The sequence below is a fragment of the Lytechinus pictus genome, chromosome 11 (assembly GCF_037042905.1).
Source record: "Lytechinus pictus isolate F3 Inbred chromosome 11, Lp3.0, whole genome shotgun sequence".
NCBI classification, from domain to species: Eukaryota; Metazoa; Echinodermata; class Echinoidea; order Temnopleuroida; family Toxopneustidae; genus Lytechinus; species Lytechinus pictus.
The window spans coordinates 3,882,582-3,901,964 of NC_087255.1; the positions used below are offsets into that span (position 1 = coordinate 3,882,582).

The 19,383-nt window shown below is 35.3% G+C and overlaps 1 protein-coding gene across 1 annotated transcript; it reads right to left on the reverse strand.

Annotated features, from left to right (window-relative positions):
- Positions 1-1,582: 1,582 nt before the first annotated feature.
- Positions 1,583-17,446, reverse strand: LOC129271297 (C-type lectin domain family 4 member M-like). Its single transcript, XM_064106555.1, has 9 exons — positions 17,366-17,446; positions 16,641-16,818; positions 15,354-15,431; positions 14,234-14,320; positions 13,096-13,182; positions 11,981-12,049; positions 10,689-10,757; positions 5,462-5,755; positions 1,583-2,964 (listed from the first exon to the last, which is right to left on the reverse strand). The coding sequence occupies exons 1-9, from the start codon at positions 17,444-17,446 to the stop codon at positions 2,813-2,815; spliced, it is 1,095 nt and encodes a 364-aa protein (XP_063962625.1). The 3' UTR covers positions 1,583-2,812.
- Between the last annotated feature and the right edge of the window lie 1,937 nt (positions 17,447-19,383).

Consider the following 19,383-nt stretch of genomic DNA (forward strand, 5'->3'; position numbering starts at 1 on the left):
CACATCTCCCAGAATACATGGGAGTGTAGCCTCTGGGGAATAATACACGCAGCATCCCCCAATAGAAATGATTGGGTGGTAGCACCCCCAGCAACCCCGCTTCCCAGGTCCATGTATTACAAACTGCAGGCATATAAAACAAGAACTTTTAAAAAAAAGTCATAACTTTTTTTTACTCGTTAGAGGATTTTCAAAAATCCCTCACGTATATATTTTTTTTCTTCTCATTTTCAGCTTTTATTTGAACCGACTTATCGTAGAGGTAAACTTCCTTCTATAATTTTTAATATATAGGCCCTACATATTCACAAACACACACAAAAAACATTAATCCACGCATGAAACGGCATTAACATATATAGAAATAATTTGGAGCATTTTTTTTTACAATGAGTTGCAAGCAAACACCATCGACTATTCACAAGAACACATTTTCACTTTGACGTATATACACGAATTCTTTTTAGTATTTTAAAAAAAGTTTTGATTTGTGTTTCATTAAACGCAGATTTTCAGGAACAAGCCCCAGAACTGTCAAAGCAGAGCGGGTGCTGCTCAATGCATTCGAATGCTTCTTTAAATAGTTAAAGGAGAATGAAACTCTTGGAGCAAGTTAGCTTTTGTGAAAGCAGAAAAATCAAAGAATAAGATCAACAAAAGTTTGAGTAAAATAGGGCTAGCAATAGAAGAGTTATGAGCATTTGAATGTCGAGATCACTAATGCTATGGAGATCCTCCCATTGGCAATGCGACCAAGATCTATGATGTCACAGATGAACAACTCTCCCCTTTTGGACACTGAAAATATACCCCAAAACATCTCTTTTTGCTCATTCTAATCATATGACAAACGATTCATCAATGATATAATGTTGTGAAACCTCTGTACTTGTACTCTCATAAAGGGAACACCTCACCTTGTGATAGACTCTATAAAAGTGAGAATATAAGTGAAATAAGTACTAAAGTAATGAGGAAGTTGTACGTGTGTGACATCACAGATCTTGGTCGCATTGCCAATAGGAGGATCTACATGACATTAGTGATCTCGACATTCAAATGCTCATAACTTTCTTATCATTCATTCAATCTTCCTCAAACTTTCAACAATATGTTTCTTTGATTTTCCTATTTGATATGGATTCAGCTGGTTTCAAGGGTTTCATTCTCCTTTAATGTCTTCTTATCATGGTGCTGCGCCCTAGGTTCGACACAAATACCATAAGCAATTGGGTGAATTGTTCCTTATTTCGCTCATCCTAATATTATTTTTTTATTATAATAATGTTAATATAAAAGGTCATTCTAAAACACTGAAATACATAACCTAATTTATGTTGCGAGACCTCGATCATCGGCCGAGGACTAAAGGGGAGGGCCGGGGTATCTGCCCGCAGCCAATGTATAGCTCGAAGCCATGAAAATCCCGCCTTACTAAGGGTTGAGAGGTTGTCAGTTGAATTGGATAATAAAAAGAAAAAGATATAAGAAAAAAAAATATTTTGACAGAAAATGCATCTACAGGGATCACACTTTATTGCTTCACTGACTTGCATACAGGCTAATTTCATTCTATTTTTTTGTGTACTATAGCACACAGATTGCAATTTGCTGAGACATTTTTTGTATCGTTTTCTCTCACTGCTAAATACACTACATGTAGGCCTAACATCCGACAAACTGTTTCACTTTTGCTTCACTAAACACTTTATAAAATATCTACCCATTCATAACAATCCACAAGCATGATAGGAAACATACATTTATGGAATGGTGATATAAACAGGATATTAGGAGCGGCTAGAGGTGTTGTGAATAGTCTGTTAAAAGCCCCTTTCACAATAAATATGGTGAGACTGCTTACGACCGTTACAATTTTGTGCAACATAATTATATCATGTATATTTTGACAAAAAAATCATTGCAAACGATCACACGATCATTATTGTGAAAGCCCCTTAAATGAAGGAGTGCATTTGTAATTTTCAAACAAAATTGCATGACATCTCGTGTAATTTTATCCAAACAATACCCTTGTAACCCAATATTGAGCAAACCCCTTTTTAAAGTGTAAAATATAACCCGTTATTCTATACATGGCGTATGCCTATTGCACCTCGATCCATGCAACACTAACAATGTTTTTTTTCTAAAACATAGAGTTTATACCCAAAGTTCACGACCTAGGCTTCTTGGCCAAATTTGAGGTTAGCGATTATGTATGAGATCAGAAATTGAAGTTCTGGCATGAACCACATTACCACTTCCATGCGTGTAATTTCTACTCTTTCAGTTTTCACAGATAGCTTTAATCACTGATATGTTAACGTTTTTCTCTTTACATTAAATACATTTCTCATTTAAAGGGAGTATATTCTGACCGGGTGTCATATTTACAGGCGCACGCATACACACACACAAATTGAATATTTACTTGTGAAAATTTGATAAATTCATACTACTAAAATCTATACGATTGCTTGGCTGATTAAAGCATGGGTCATTGACTCTGAACTTCAATAATTGTCCACATAAAGAAATCTTTAACCATGTCCAAAATGTTGATAACCTCCAGGAAACGGCCCCATGTAATGACTCTGTGGACTGGGCCACATCATCATAATCATCGTAAAGCTTTAGCGATTGATCGCTGCTGTTGTGCTGCATGTTCGTTGTTGTCGTTGTTTGCTGGTTTTCATTTTCATTTGTTTTTAACGATTGAGCGTACACAATAATCAATGCAATCAATCGTAGAAATCAGACCCGCCATCATTTGCTAAGCTTCATGATATTGTCTGTGCCAAGGTTGTCCTTACTGTTCTGGTTGTCCGACTATAAACTGACAAATTGTGTGTCTTGTCAATGAGCATGATATGTCGTTCCATTTGAGAAGTTCAGACCACTGGCGGTTGAATGCTACACAGTCCTGTCCTCCGTAATTGTTGGGCTCTCCTTGGTCCCACCCTGGTGAAAGAAACATATATTTATAACTTCAGTTTAAGATCAGATTTAGAAAACAGAATGGGACTAAAATAATTATCAAGTCCAATCGCTAACAATGGTGTTCTCCTGCATTCCTCTAAATCATCATTTTGTTCACTGAATAATGCATATTGTTGATATTCATTTTCACTGCTTATAAAACTACAATTGTATTTCCGTTTTGTTATACCTTTGTGTATGACATGTTGTATAATCATAGTTCATTTCAATTAAATTCTTTATTCCATTTCCATTCAAAACATAATACAAAGTAATATAAGATAATACAATTCAATTACGATTTACAGACGAGCATTCTTACTTCGTAAAACAAACACTAGTATAATATTGAGCATAAATGGAAATGAGGGGGTTCACTAAAAAGCAACGCTTGGAAAGCGTTGATCCCTCTTGGAATCAAATGATGTGAATGCAGAAATAAAATGAAATAAAACAAAATAGATAATTTTGTTTAGTAAATCGAGAACATTTTCGATATTGTTCAACATAGCAATAATGCCAGTGTTTTGACCAGCGGTTCTTCTCTGCTTTGCCCCCCCCCCCTCACTCCCTTAGTATATTCAAAATATTGATCATGATTGTATGCACTTTCTGCTTTATTTTGTACTGAAATTTATTGTTAAACTCAACAATTTGTAACTCATAAAGAAATAAAAAAATAAGATATAATTTTCCCAAAGTCGATATTATATAAACTCTTAAAACTGTATAACATTCACTGCAAAAAATATATCCAAAGCTATTCAGTAACTTCATTATAATTACATGATGTACACTGTAAAACAAAATATTGGGTAAAATTTTTACCGCCAAGAGGGTAATTATGTGTCCAACCAGATTATTACAGATTTGACAATAGGACCAACTTGTCTGAACCATATAGTATCAGACAATGCTAATTCCACATATTCAGGGAGGAATTAATCGTTGTTTCACTTGACAATTGGGAGAAAAGTAGAATATTTCATATTTCATAGAATATTTCATATTTCATACAACAGAAATAGTGAGTGGATGATGTTATCAGTCTCAACATTTGAATACCGATCAGGATGTGCATATAATTGTTTTGTGAAATTACGGAATATTTTGAAATGTCCCAACTTTTCAAATTCAAATTCAAATTCAAATTTATTTATTCACTTCCATCAAAACAAAAACAAATTGTATACCATATATGAACATAAATATTTGTATCCGTTGCAAACAAAATTAATAATACATATGTTGTGAAAAAAAAAGCACTTAGACAATTTGGGCAACACATTGTAGATTTTAAATATGTATACTATTTTTCAATAGAAATTAAATTAAGATGGAAATGGAGGGACCCACTAAAAAGCAATGCTTGTACAATGTGGGCCCCTCAAGAAATAGATAACACAACAAATAACAAAATAACAAAGTATAAATACAGATAATCAAATGAGAAAAGAATGAATAAATGTGAGGGAAATACTCACAAAATAAATACAAAGTTATCAAAAATATATAGTTTGGTGAAGGACAAAACAACCCGTCCTAAAAATATTTACCCTTCCCACCCCCCCCCCCCCAGAAAAAGAGAAGAAAAAAAAGAAAAAAAAGGGGGAGAATGCCCTGAGAAGATGGATGGGTGCTGCTGTACGTAATTAGAACACATGCCGTCGTGGACTCAAGCAAACTGGATTCAATGATGTGTATAAAGGAGAAAAAAATATATACAATAACCTGGAAAGAATATAATGCACGAAAAATGTGATTGATGCCGTTAAACAAATAACCGGTAGGAAGGCGGATAAGCGGACAGGAGAGGAGAAAATTGAGGAGAGGATAGACACAATATTGAGCACATCTGAGAAGGACTTGTGTCAGATTTTTTGTTTTTTTAATAAAAAAAGGATAATAATTATTTTATGTTTTAATTGTAGTTTAAAGTAATAATGATGACTTGACAGAGATGACGAATTAAACTTAATTTGGGAGTATATTATAAGGTTTTAATAGAGATAATTTGAATTTAGTCTTAAAAGAGTTCAAAGATTTTGCATTTGTTATATCATTATGAAGTGAGTTCCATAACTTCGGTCCATCATATATAAATGTGTTCTGAGCCCGCAAAGTTCTTAAAAGTGTTAAATGAAATTCACCCAATCGCCTTTCTTATTCTAAATCCAAGTTTGATGAAATTTTGAGTGTTATGCAAGTTGGATTTTTCTCTTTTTTATTCAAATCAACCTTTTGTTGGGGTGGACTTGTCCTTTAACGGCGTATGATTTCAAATCTACATATGACCGATCGTCGACCTATTGTAAATCCACTGTATTCATGGATATACGACCATGATTGTAATGGATTGACCACGGCTACGACGGTAAAACTGAATGGTATTTTAAGGGTTAAGGTTTCGCATGTCTTTGATTTATTTTTGTACATACATGTTCTATTATCATCAAGAGGTCGATTAATGTGTACTTACAAAATGAGCTTGATGGAGTTCCATTACCATCGACATCACAGACGAATTCTCCCTCTGTTGATTGGTCGTCACAGTTGACCCACACCCACATCTCATCAGTCAAGCCGAGCTGAAGGGCCAGAAGATCATTAGCCTCCTTTTCAGTGTTAAGAAAGAGTAGAGATGGCGATCTGTATCCATACGGAGTGTTAACCGGGTCTATTTCAGAACAGAATGCCTTAGCATCTGCCCAGACTCGTTCCTGCTCATCATACAGTCTATAACATTTCGAAGATGTACACTTCCATCCTGGAGCTAAATGCCACAATCGAAAAGATAAATAAATCGCAATCATGAAAATAAATAAGCATATTAATGGTTCTCTTATTAACAACACATCGATGAAAAAAACAGCTTTGCTGATTCGATTGTTTCTTCTTTTTTTAGTCTGTATAAATACAATTTATGTTAATTAAAATGGTTTATCCACATATTTTTCGTTTCCAATTTCTTTTTTGTTCTTTATTTCAAGAGAAATGAATATGCGTATGTATACAAATACACATTATTGAATATGATAAGATTAAGGATTATCTGTGGAGATAATAATGCAGGGCCCAGTGGAAGACCAGTGAATATTTATGAACATTTTAAATGTACATATCGGTGTAATTTGACACATTTTTGTATGTATAACTGAACACGCTACTCTGGATAAAGATATACAATAAATAGATTTAAAAACAAAAAGGGACCTTTTGGGATAGTGATACACATGCACGAGGAATAGCCAAGTGTTTTTTTTTTCTAGTGTTACAGAGGTATCATACCAAAGCAAAATGATAAAGATTATTTGGTTTGTTTTAACTGGTATTCGTCCTGTTCATGGTTACACAAATGCATAGAACGTCCAGTTTTCAGGTTGGAATATCACACATTTTTGGCTCGTGTTTTGCGCTCGCACCAATTATTGTTTATTAAGGTAATCATTCTGTTCCTGGCCCAGTGGATTAGTCTTCGGACTCTGAAACAGAGGGTCGTGGGTTCGAATCCCAGCCATGGCGTAATTTCCGTCAGCAAGAAACTGATCCACAATGTGCTGCACTCAACCCAGGTGCGGTAAATGGGTACCGGTAGGAAGTAATTCCTTAAAAAGCTGTGTGCGCTATGAACGCCTATAGCTTAGCCGGGTAATATAGGAGCGCCTTGAGCACCTAACAAGGTGGATATGTGCGCAATATGAATACCCTATATTATAATAAAATGCCTAGAATGTCCAGTTTTCTGGTTGGATTATCACAAATTTTCAGCTCTCGCTTCGCGCTCGCTTTACTAGTATTCGATTGTTAAGATATGTAGCCCGTATCCTATTCATGAGTCATTAAATGGGCAGTCTTTAAAAGGTTCATTTTCTGGTCAGTGTATAACAAATTTCAGTTAATTCTTTAGTTAGATTCACATTAATTTTTTCATGATTACAAAAAACTGGTCGGAATGTTTACTTTTTATGTCTTATTGAATGAAATTTCCAAAAGTTTGATCTCCTGATTCGCGCTCGCAACATCTCGCAAGGATGCCCTTTCAACAGTAATTAGGTCCGAATTGACCAAAGAGTGAGTTTTACAACTTCAGATTTGAAATTTTTTCCAAACCGCTCGCTCGCAAAAAAAAATCATAAATATATATTTCATCAATCAGAAATAACTTCCAAAAAAATGGTCCAACTTAATTACTACATAACACGCAACTCCTTCATACAGATTATAATCTCATGGTGAAAATATCCGTTTGCACCATGGCATATAAGTGCCCTTTTTTTGCTTTGCCCCCCCCCCCCCCAAGAAAAAAGAAAAGAAAATACGTTCCGCCGCCCCTGTAATTTGGCTTATAAGATAGTGGTTGTAAATCCTTGTTGTTTAATAAATCATCTTGATATCATTACCGGTCATTATCAAACTTGACCGCTTGCGCATCATTTCGTGTGTAGATTTACAAGTCATGGCAGTAGGCAAAACAAATTATTTGGGTGTTTCACGAAGAGTTTGAGTAAGACTTGAATCTTGTTCACATTATACTTTTGAAGATTTTAACATTTCGAAGTTAAATTAACGTGTGGGGACACACGATTCTTACTTTGAAGTTACGAGTCGCCGTTATCGTTTCGCTTTTCTATCATTCAATGCGCGCGCACAAAATACTGGAAGCTTTTGTGTGAGGGGTCAACCGTCGTGATTAGGTTCCACGGCTAGTCGTAGTTTGGCAATTCGGTGGGTGGTTTTTCGTTATCCACGAGATAACCACAATACATCCTATTGTTATACAGTGTTTTTTTTTTTTTCAAATCATACTTATCTTACCATTCCAGTCGGTTTGCAGCAAATAGTACCTCGGTCATTAAATATTAACAGGAGTGTCATATTCTTTTATTACAGGGGCCGCGGAACGGTTTTCAAAGTGGGGGGGCTGAGCATGCACAAAAATCACAATCATATGGCCATTTTTACGTTTTTGTACACGGTTTTGGAAAAAAGTGGGATGGGGGGCTGAAGCCCCCCCCAGCCCCCCCCCCCCCCGCCGCTTCCGCGGCCCCTGTATTATACAGTGCGTATCAAAAAAAAAACGGGACAGATTTGAAAAGTCTATAAAATTTTTGTTTTTAAATTATGATGTCTGTATTTTGGTGTTAATAGGTGCTCTGAAGTCTTATCTTTCAAATGCCATTAAAATAGTTTCGTTCATGCTTGAGCGAACACGGAATGTTATTGTATAGGGTTAAAAATTAGGCTTGCGCCAGAATGGCATACAATGATAAATATGATGATCGAACTTTTTGCTTATCAGCAGACTTCCTCTTAACCTTTTCATTATCTTTGCCATAATTATTAAATTATGCGGTCAAAATTCATTTTCAAATCTATTTGTTTGCTTGAATTGTTATGTTGTTGTTTCTTTTTAATATGTTCTCTTTTAGCTTTGAATATTCCTTCTTCAAGCAAAAACTTTTTTTTTTCAACCGAAGTATGGGAGAGTTTGTATTTTTTTTAATACTTTCATTGTGCGCTACAAAGTCTATGGTGCCTTTTAAACAGTGTCATACAGATGGGATGCTCCCCCCCCCCTCAATTAAAAAAAATAATGACCAAGAAAAAAAGTGGAAAGGAAAAAAAAGGAAAGATAGGGAGTAAAATATGATATTATTTTCTGAGTATTATGTCAAAATCTATCATAAAGTTTGATATTGTATTAAAAAAGTGGAAATTTTTGTGTGCTCGCTTCGCTCGCTCACAACATTTTAATCCCATTTTTCCCGATCTGCCATATCTAGCTCCTTCAAAATTGACTTAATACACCATTGCCATTGAAAGACATGAATCCCTTCCTGTTTGTCCTGTCAAGCATATAATTAAACTTGGTCAAGGAATCAATAACCCGTTGAAAAATGGATTCATGTCTTTTAAAGATACCATAACATAATTTGTTTTACATAATAAAAGGATTTGAATATTTACAACTTTTCCCAATTAATAATGCAAATCTTCTTGCTTGGGTTGACAAAAAATCTTCTTTTCTTACTTATGAGGGAAAATTCAAAGGTAAAAGATATTTAATTGAAAAAAAATAATTCAAGTAAATAAATAAATACATTTGTAAATAAAATTTGACAGCATAATTCGGAAATTATGGCACAGATAATGAATAAGTTGAGAGGAAGTCGGCTGATTAGCAAGAAGTCTGATCATCATATTACTCATATTCTGCCATTCTGGCGCAAGCCTCTTTTTGAACCCCCGACAAAAACGTCCCGTGTTCGCTCAAGCATGAACAATTTTTTTGTAATTGAATTTCAAAGATAAGATTTCAGAGCATCTATTAACATCAAAATATAGACATTATAATTTAAAACAAATTTTGTATAGACTTTTCAAAACTGTCCCGTTTTCTATTAAAACATTGATCATTTAAATCTTTTTCGCACTGCTCTGAAAAGCATACTGAAAGAGATAATAATGTTTTATTGGGTAAAACGGTCCAGCATCCCTTGAGGGAAAGGGGAAATAAGGAGGAGCGAAAATGGGATAGAGAGACGGAGAGAGAGAAAGAGAGGAAGTGGAGAGGAGATGAGAGGGGGAGAGGGTGGGAATGGAAGGGTAACTTGTAGGTAAATTGTACTCTATTGGCAACTCGTCCACTTTTCACATGGTATATCTTCATTTAAGTCCAATGCCATTCCGTCCATCAACGTTTGTTTAACACTAACGGCTATTTTGTCCTATGATCACTTCGCCCATGGACCTACTACTCAGAGTAGTAGGTCCATGCTTCGCCTAATCACCAGTTCCTCTATGACCATTTCGTTTCACAACCAGTTGGTCTAGTATCCATTTTCTTTCATTAATTTCGCCAAATTAACACTTATGTTAGTCCGATGATGGACTAAATGGCTATTGGACTACTTTAAGTGGTATAAGAAGAAATTGTGAGTAGACGAAATGGTAAGTAGACCCTGTGGATAGTGGACGAACTGATGGTAGACCAAACGATAGTAGCCGATTTGGTCATTGGACAAATTGGCATTAGACCGCGAGCCGTATACCAAACATCATCTTAATTCCCTTTACATTCATTGGTATTGACGAAAGGCATTAGAGAGAGAGAGAGAGAGAGATAAAGTGTGAACATAAATTATCTTCACACTGTTGAATTTGAGCATTTTAAAAGTGCGTATATTTTCAAATAGACGAAAATGTGAAAACACTGCAGTGTGATCACAATGGCACTGTGTTCTTTCAAGCAAGGGCCATTCAATTATTTTTCACATATGGTTATGTATGCATATATATCCATTACTTGATTTCTAGATCAAGAGGGTTTTTTTGCAAAATAATAATTTCATTTCATTGTCAAGCATAACTTACTGAAACAATCATTATCATTGCTTGCCCTTGAGTGATACCGAATTGCCTTATTTTTATCATTTCATTAGGGAAAATAGAGGAGTGCGCACGAGAGAGGGATGCTGTCTTACCAGCGTCAGCGGCAGTGGTAGAGAGTGTAGCAGTTGTTGTTGTTGTCATGTCTTCCTGGGTGGATGTTGATTCTGACAAATAATTATATAATATTAAATAATATGAAAAGAACAACACAATAATGATGCAAGAGTAGTGTGACCTTATTTTTTGTGTGTGTTATTATTAATTAAAGGGAAGGAGATTGCATGAGAGAGAATGAGAGAGGAATGCTGTCTTACCAGAGTCAGCGGCATTGGTAGAGAGTGTAGTAGTAGTTGTTGTCGTGTCGTCCTGGGTGGAAGTTGATTCTGACAAATAATGATGTAATATCGAATAATATGAAAAGATCAACACAATAATAATGATGCAAGAGTAGTGTGACTTATTGCAAAGAGCACAATGTCCCACAGTGTGTGCCACGGTGTGTTATCAGTGTGGAACGTAATGTGAAATCACATACACACAGTTGAATTTTACCATTTCATTTCATAGTCCACTATGTGAAAAATTCACACTGCCATGACTGTGATCGCACAGTGTGACACTGTATGCGTTTTTTCCAGCAGGGGTCATTCCCTTATTTTCCACGCAAAGTTATTACTTGATTTCAAGATCAAATTTTTTTGCAAAATTTTCTCGCAAAAGTTATCAAATATTGGCAATTCGGTGGGTGTTTTTTCCTCATCCACGAGATAACCACAAGACATCATGTTGTTATACGTTGTGGTTTCTAAAATTAAACTTATCTTTATACCATGCCAGTCGATTTGCAACAAATATTACCTTGGTCATTACATAATATTATTAGGAGTGTTGTATTCTTTTATCATATTCATTTTTACTGCTCTATTAAAACAGAAGCATGTACATCTATATCGTAGTGCTCTGAAAAAGCATTCTGAACGAGATAATGGTGTTTTTGTTTGGGTAAATAAAAAAACGGTCCGGTATCCACTGAGGGAAAGTAGAAATTAGGAGGAGCGAAAATGAGATAGAGAGACGGAGAGAGAGAGAGAGAGGACAGGAGCGAGGAAAGAGAGATAAAGTGTGAACATATCTTCACACCGTTGAATTTGCGCACTTTACAGTGTGTATATTTTCTTAGGGTCCCCAATGTAAGCACGCTGTGAACAGTCCCATTGTCGAGGTGTCCTCAGTGCAAAATATATTCACACTGTTTAATTTGAGTATTTTAAAAGTGTGTATATTCTCAAATAGACGAAAATGTGAAAACACTGCAGTGTGATCACAATGACACTGTTCTTTCCAGCAAGGGCCATTTAATTATTTTTTACATATGGATATGTATGCAACTATATCTATTACTTGATTTCTAGACCAAGAGTCTTTTTGTTTGTATCTGGTGTTAGACCAAAACGAAACTGGCGTTGTTTAACACTTCTCTGGTGTGGACATATATAGATTCCGGGCTGGTGTTAAATCAATACCAGAGTTTTTGCAGTGTATTATTTCATTAGGCAAAAGGGGAGAAGTGAACACGACAGAGAATGAGAGAGGAATGCTGTCTTACCAGAGTCAGCAGCATTGGTAGAGAGTGTAGTAGTAGTTGTTGTCGTGTCGTCCTGGGTGGAAGTTGATTCTGACAAATAATGACAATATAATATCAAATAATATGAAAAGAAAAACGCAACAATTGTGCAAGAGTAGTGTGACCCTCTTGCAAAGAACACAATGTCCCACAGTGTGTGCTACGGTGTGTTCTCAGTGTGGAACGTAATATGAAGTCCACTCCAACAAAAAGTTGATTTGAATAAAGAGAGAAAAGTCCGACAAGCATAACACTGAAAATTTCATCAAAATGGGATGTAAAATAACAAAGAAATGACATTTTTTAGTTTTGCTTGATTTCACAATACACTTATATGCAAATCCCGATCAGTATGCAAATGAGGAAAACTGATGACATCACTCACTCACTATTTCTTTTGTGTTTTATTATATGAAATATGAAATATTCTAATTTTCTCCTTATTGTTCTGCAAAAAGTTTTTTTTTTCTTCCTAAAAATGTGGAATTACCATTACCATAATACGTTATGTTTCGTTCAAGTTGGACCTTGTTGTCAAATCTGTAAGAATTGAAATATTATTTAATTCTAACAATACAAAGAAAAAGAAGTAGTGAGTGAGGGTCATCATCGATTCTCTCATTTGCATGTGACTATAACTATTTCGTGAAAAATAAGCGGAACTTTACAATGTCATAACTTTCTTACTTTACATCCGATTTTGATAATATTTTAGCTTTATGCTTGTCTGATTTTTCATATTGATTCAAATCCACATTTTCCCGAAGTGGACTTGACCTTTGAATTTGACAATATCATTTCATAGTCCACTATGTGAAATATTCACAATGGGATCGGACTGTGTGAAGGTGTGTTCTTTCCAGCAGGGGTCATTCCCTTATTTTCCACGCAAAGTTATTACTTGATTTCCAGATCTAAAGTTTTTGCAAAATTTTCACGCATAAGTTACCAAATAAACTAAATAATCGTAATTATATTATCACATGCCGTTGAGTTTAAGAATTTGAGGATTATACCAAATCATGTAATTTTTGTTCCGTTATAAGTAAAGGGAAGGAAATTGCATGAGAGAGAATGAGAGAGGAATGCTGTCTTACCAGAGTTGGCGGCAGTCGTAGAGAGTGTAGTAGTAGAATCCGTTGTTGTTGTCGTGTCGTCTTGGGCATGTTGGGTGGAAGTTAATTCTGAAAAATAATGATATAATATCAAATAATATGAAAAGAACAATGCAATAATTGTGCAAGAGTAGTGTGACCCTATTGCAAAGGACACAATGTCCCACAGTGTGTGCCACGGTGTGTTCTCAGTGTGGAACGTAATATGAAGTCCACCCCAACAAAAAAGTTGATTTGAATAAAAAGAGAAAAGTCCAACAAGAATAACACTGAAAATTTCATCAAAATGGGATGTAAAATAACAAAGTAATGACATTTTAAAGTTTTGCTTAATTTCACAAAACACTTATATGCACATCCCCGTCAGTATGCAAATGAGGGAGCTGATGACATCACTCACTCACTATTTCTTTTGTGTTTTATTATATGAAATATGAAATATTCTAATGTTTTCTTATTGTTCTGCGAAACGTTTTTTTTTCTTCCTAAACATGTGGAATTACCATTATCATAATATGTTATGGTTCATTCAATTTAGACCTTGTTGTCAAATATATAAGAATTGAAATTTTGTATATTGTATAATTCTAACAATACAAAGCAAAAGAAGTAGTGAGTGAGGGACATCATCGATTCTCTCATTTGCATGTGACTATAACTATTTCGTGTAAAATAAGCGGAACTTTACAATGTCATAACTTTCTTACTTTACATCCGATTTTGATAATATTTTAGCTTTATGCTTGTCTGATTTTTCATATTGATTCAAATCCACATTTTCCTGAGGTGGACTTGACCTTTAAATTTGACCATTTCATTTCATAGTCCACTATATGAAATATTCACAATGGGATCGCCCTGTGTGACACTGTATGTGTTCTTTCCAGCAGGGGTCATTCCCTTATTTTCCACGCAAAGTTATTACTTGATTTCCAGGTCTAAAGTTTTTGCAAAATTTTCACGCATAAGTTACCAAATAAACTAAATAATCGTAATTATAATATCACATGCCGTTGAGTTTAAGGATTTGAGGATTATACCAAATCATGTAAATTTTGTTCCGTTATAAGTTAAGGGAAGGAATTGCATGAGAGAGAATGAGAGAGGAATGCTGTCTTACCAGAGTTAGCGGCAGTCGTAGAGAGTGTAGTAGTAGAATCCGTTGTTGTTGTCGTGTCGTCTTGGGCATGTTGGGTGGAAGTTAATTCTGAAAAATAATGATATAATATCAAATAATATGAAAAGAACAACGCAATAATTGTGCAAGAGTAGTGTGACCCTATTGCAAAGAACACAATGTCCCACAGTGTGTGCCACAGTGTGCTCTCAGTGTGGAACGTAATATGAAGTCCACCCCAACAAAAAAGTTGATTTGAATAAATAGAGAAAAAGTCCAACAAGCATAACACTGAAAATTTCATCAAAATCGGATTTAAAATAAAAAAGTTATGACATTTTTAAGTTTTGCTTAATTTCATAAAACAGTTATATGCACATCCCAGTCAGTATGAAAATGAGGGAAGTGATGATATCATCACTCACTCACTATTTATTTTGTATTATGAAATATGAAATATTCTAATTTTTTCCTTATTGTTCTGCGAAACGGTTTTTTTTCTCCCTAAACATGTGGAATTACCATTACCATAATATGTTATGGTTCATTCAAGTTGGACCTTGTTGTCAAATCTGTAAGAATTGAAATATTGTATAATTCTAACAATACAAAGCAAAAGAAGTAGTGAGTGAGGGTCATCATCGATTCTTTCATTTGCATGTGACTATAACTATTTCGTGAAAAATAAGCGGAACTTTACAATGTCATAACTTTCTTACTTTACATCCGATTTTGATAATATTTTAGCTTTATGCTTGTCTGATTTTTCATATTGATTCAAATCCACATTTTCCTGAGGTGGACATGACCTTTAAATTTGACCATTTCATTTCATAGTCCACTATATGAAATATTCACAATGGGATCGCCCTGTGTGACACTGTATGTGTTCTTTCCAGCAGGGGTCATTCCCTTATTTTCCACGCAAAGTTATTACTTGATTTCCAGATCTACAGTTTGTGCAAAATTTTCACGCAAATGTTACAAAAAAAACTACATAATCATAATTATATTATCACTTGCCGTTGAGTTTAAGGATTTGAGGATTATACAAAATCATGTAATTTTTGTTCTGTTATTAGTAAAGGGAATGAGATTGCATGAGAGAGGAATGCTGTCTTACCAGAGTTGGCGGCAGTGGTAGAGAGTGTAGTAGTAGAATCAGTTGTTGTTGTCGTGTCGTCTTGGGTGGAAGTTGATTCTGACAAATAATGATATAATATCAAATAATATAAAAAGATCAACACAATAATAATGATGCAAGAGTAGTGTGACTTATTGCAAAGAGCACAATGTCCCACAGTGTGTGCCACGGTGTGTTCTCAGTGTGGAACGTAATATGAAGTCCACTCCAACAAAAAGTTGATTTGAATAAAAAGAGAAAAGTCCAACAAGCATAACACTGAAAATTTCATCAAAATGGGATGTAAAATAACAAAGTAATGACATTTTTAAGTTTTGCTTAATTTCACAAAACACTTATATGCACATCCCAGTCAGTATGAAAATGAGGGACGTGATGATATCACTCACTCACTATTTATTTTGTATTATGAAATATGAAATATTCTAATTTTCTCCTTGTTGTCCTGCGAAACGAAGTTTTTTTTCTCCCTAAACATGTGGAATTACCATTACCATAATATGTTATGGTTCATTCAAGTTGGACCTTGTTGTCAAATCTGTAAGAATTGAAATATTGTATAAATCTAACAATACAAAGCAAAAGAAGTAGTGAGTGAGGGACATCATCAATTCTCTCATTTGCATGTGACTAAATTATACATATAACCAGTGGCGGACCGTGACCCGGAGGAGACAAAGCATTGGGCGGCATAGCATTGTTCACGGACAATGCAGTGCCCCCCCCCCAATGCTTTGTCTCCTCCGGGTAACGGTACGCTACTGCATATAACTATTTTGTGAAATGCGAAATGAAATTTCGGGAAATGTGAAATGAAATTTTGTGAAATGACTATAAAATGTCATAACTTTCTTACTTTACATCCGATTTTGATAATTTTTTAGCTTTATGCTTGTCTGATTTTTCATATTGATTCAAATCCACATTTTCCTGAGGTGGACTTGACCTTTAAATTTGACCATTTCATTTCATAGTCCACTATATGAAATATTCACAATGGGATCGGACTGTGTGAAGGTGTGTTCTTTCCAGCAGGGGTCATTCCCTTATTTTCAACGCAAAGTTATTACTTGATTTCCAGATCTACAGTTTTTGCAAAATTTTCACTCATAAGTTACCAAATAAACTACATGATCGTTATTATATTATCACTTGCCGTTGAGTATAAGGATTTGAGGATTATACAAAATCATGTATTTTTTGTTCTGTTATTAGTAAAGGGAAGGAAATTGCATGAGAGAGAATGAGAGAGGAATGCTGTCTTACCAAAGTCAGCGGCATTGGTGGAGAGTGTAGTAGTAGTTGTTGTCGTGTCGTCCTGGGTGGAAGTTGATTCTGACAAGTAATGACAATATGATATCAAATAATATGAAAAGAACAACGCAATAATTGTGCAAAAGTAGTGTGACCTTATTGCAAAGAACACAATGTCCCACAGTGTGTGCTACGGTGTGTTCTCAGTGTGGAACGTAATATGAAGTCCACTCCAACAAAAAGTGGATTTGAATAAAGAGAGAAAAGTCCGACAAGCATAACACTGAACATTTCATCAAAATGGGATGTAAAATAACAAAGTAATGCCATTTTTAAGTTTTGCTTAATTTCACAAAACACTTATATGCACATCCCCGTCAGTATGCAAATGAGGGAGCTGATGACATCACTCACTCACTATTTCTTATGTGTTTTATTATATGATATATGAAATATTCTAATTTTTTCCTTATTGTTCTGCGAAACTTTTTTTTTTCTATCTAAACATGTGGAATTACCATTACCATAATATGTTATGGTCCATTCAAGTTGGACCTTGTTGTCAAATCTGTAAGAATTGAAATATTGTATAATTCTAACAATACAAAGCAAAAGAAGTAGTGAGTGAGGGACATCATCGATTCTCTCATTTGCATGTGACTATTACTATTTGATCAATGAGATACATATCTGTTTAATGGCACTGTCCTTAAAATGTCTCTATTAGGTCAGTATACCTGGCAATCCAGTTGGTTTGCAACTGATAACAGTAAAATATTTGCTGGTGCCCACCCGATGCCGTGACGGACGGTACGCATCTTGCATCTTGATAATAATTAATGAAAAATATAGGATTTGTATAGCGCACGTATCCACCTTGCTAGGTGCTCAAGGCGCTCCTATATTACCCCGGCTAAGCTAGTCTACCGATTCTGGTGCGCACAGCTTTTTGAGGAATTACTTCCTGCCGGTACCCATTTACCTCACCTGGGTCGAGTGCAGCACAGTGTGGCTAAATTTATTGTCGAAGGAAAACACGCCATGGCTAAGGTTCGAACCCACGACCCTCCGTTTGAAAGGCGAGAGTCAGAACCACTAGACCACGACGCACCCACGCAATCAACACCAGACCCGATCAATGAAATAAACATTGCTTGGGCCAGTCGGTCAAATAAGACTCGGAATTATAATCACTTTAAAAGAATCCAGTCGGTTTGCAACTGATTACAATAGTAATCATAGTCCTTAAATACATACCGTATTATACTATTATATTACAGTCATTTTAATGCTCCACTTATCAAAATCGAATGTAAAATAAGAAAGTTATGGCATTTTAAAGTTTCGCTTATTTTTCAAAAAACAGTGATGTGCACAACTCAGTGACATGCAAATGAGACAGTCGATGATGTCCCTCACTCACTATTTCTTTCGTTTTTTATTGTTTGAATTATACAATATTTCATTTTTTACAAATTTGACAATATCCCTTTGCGTGCAGGCCCGCGAATCCGAATACCTCTCCCTGCGGCGGAGCCGTTTTTGGCTTTTGCTGGTATTTGGTTCTGTGACGGTGTTTTCCGAATCAAGTGCTAATTGCGCAAAACTGATGTATTTTTAGGATTTTTAGTAAATGTAAAGATGAAAGATCAGACATTTTTCTTTCTAGAAATAGAGGTTTCGTTTCTCAAATCGACAGAATAGTTAAGAAATTTACGAGGAAAGGGTCGTGTTATTTTGTCAAATCTTCGCTTTTTCCCAAGTCAATAGGCACTGTGTACAAAAGTGCGTAAGGGCAATCAGCACGCGCGGACAGGTCGGGTTCGATCGATACCGCTTTGTTGTATGCTCTACTGCTTTTTTCATTGCCTATTGTCACGCTACTTGTGAATGGTCTCTATACCTCCTTGTATAGAAATCATTTGCAAAGTGTACGACGATAATCCGTTTTGGGTGAAATCACAGCATACCAAATACCTTTATTTTCCAGAATGAATAAAAAAGGGTAAATATTCCCTTGCAAGTACGATGAAGATGATTTAACACTGCGCAACGAATGTCCGAAACTATTTTGTGATTTTTGGCTTCTAGGCTTCAAGACGGTGGCCTCAATGTTTCGCTAAAAATCGCCTTTGGTATCTCCTTTTCATAAATTATAGTTTGTAATAAAAAATAATTTTGTTCCTGAAGATTGCATACCAGTATTCGATTTGTTTTCCTGTTGCAATTTTAAAGAGTGAAGGGGATAAATGTGACTCAAATAGTGGATCTGAAATCATACCTCCCAACGCTCTCGTAGTCTCGTTCTACGTTTCATTTTCTATCTCCCTTTTCCCTCCAAAATAATTATGCTACCGATTACTGTTCGTCACAATGAGAGAAAATGAATTATTTTTATCTAATGAAATTGTAGCATCTAAATTAAAAGCGGTTTATTTTGTTCGTTCATGTTTTTCATTTTCTAACCGTTCTGTGTTTTTTCACAACCGAAAACAAAAGTAATAAAGAAAATCATGAAAGATTTGTATCCCATTTTGTCTCTATCTTTTTAATCGTTCAATTAAATAGTACAGAAGCGTTGGAGTCGGTAGGAGGCGTCAGTCCACCCCTCCCCCATTCAGCAAACGTATACAAAAACGCGAAATCCATAATTTGTTGATTTTTCTAGCCGGATCACCCCCTCCCACATTCAGCTCAACCCCTCTATTATCTAAAACGCTCAGCGGCCCCTGTTATTTATACATCTTTTTTCAAA

What these genes read in the sequence shown, in the direction of transcription:
- LOC129271297 (XM_064106555.1), bottom strand. Translation starts at nt 17,446, where the DNA reads ATGCGTACCGTCCGTCACGGCATCGGGTGGGCACCAGCAAATATTTTA. An exon ending in TACCACTGCCGCCAACTCTG is followed by an intron (nt 14,321 to 15,353) that starts GTAAGACAGCAT and finishes ATTATTTTTCAG; the next exon opens with AATTAACTTCCACCCAACAT. An exon ending in TACCAATGCTGCTGACTCTG is followed by an intron (nt 10,758 to 11,980) that starts GTAAGACAGCAT and finishes ATTATTTGTCAG; the next exon opens with AATCAACTTCCACCCAGGAC.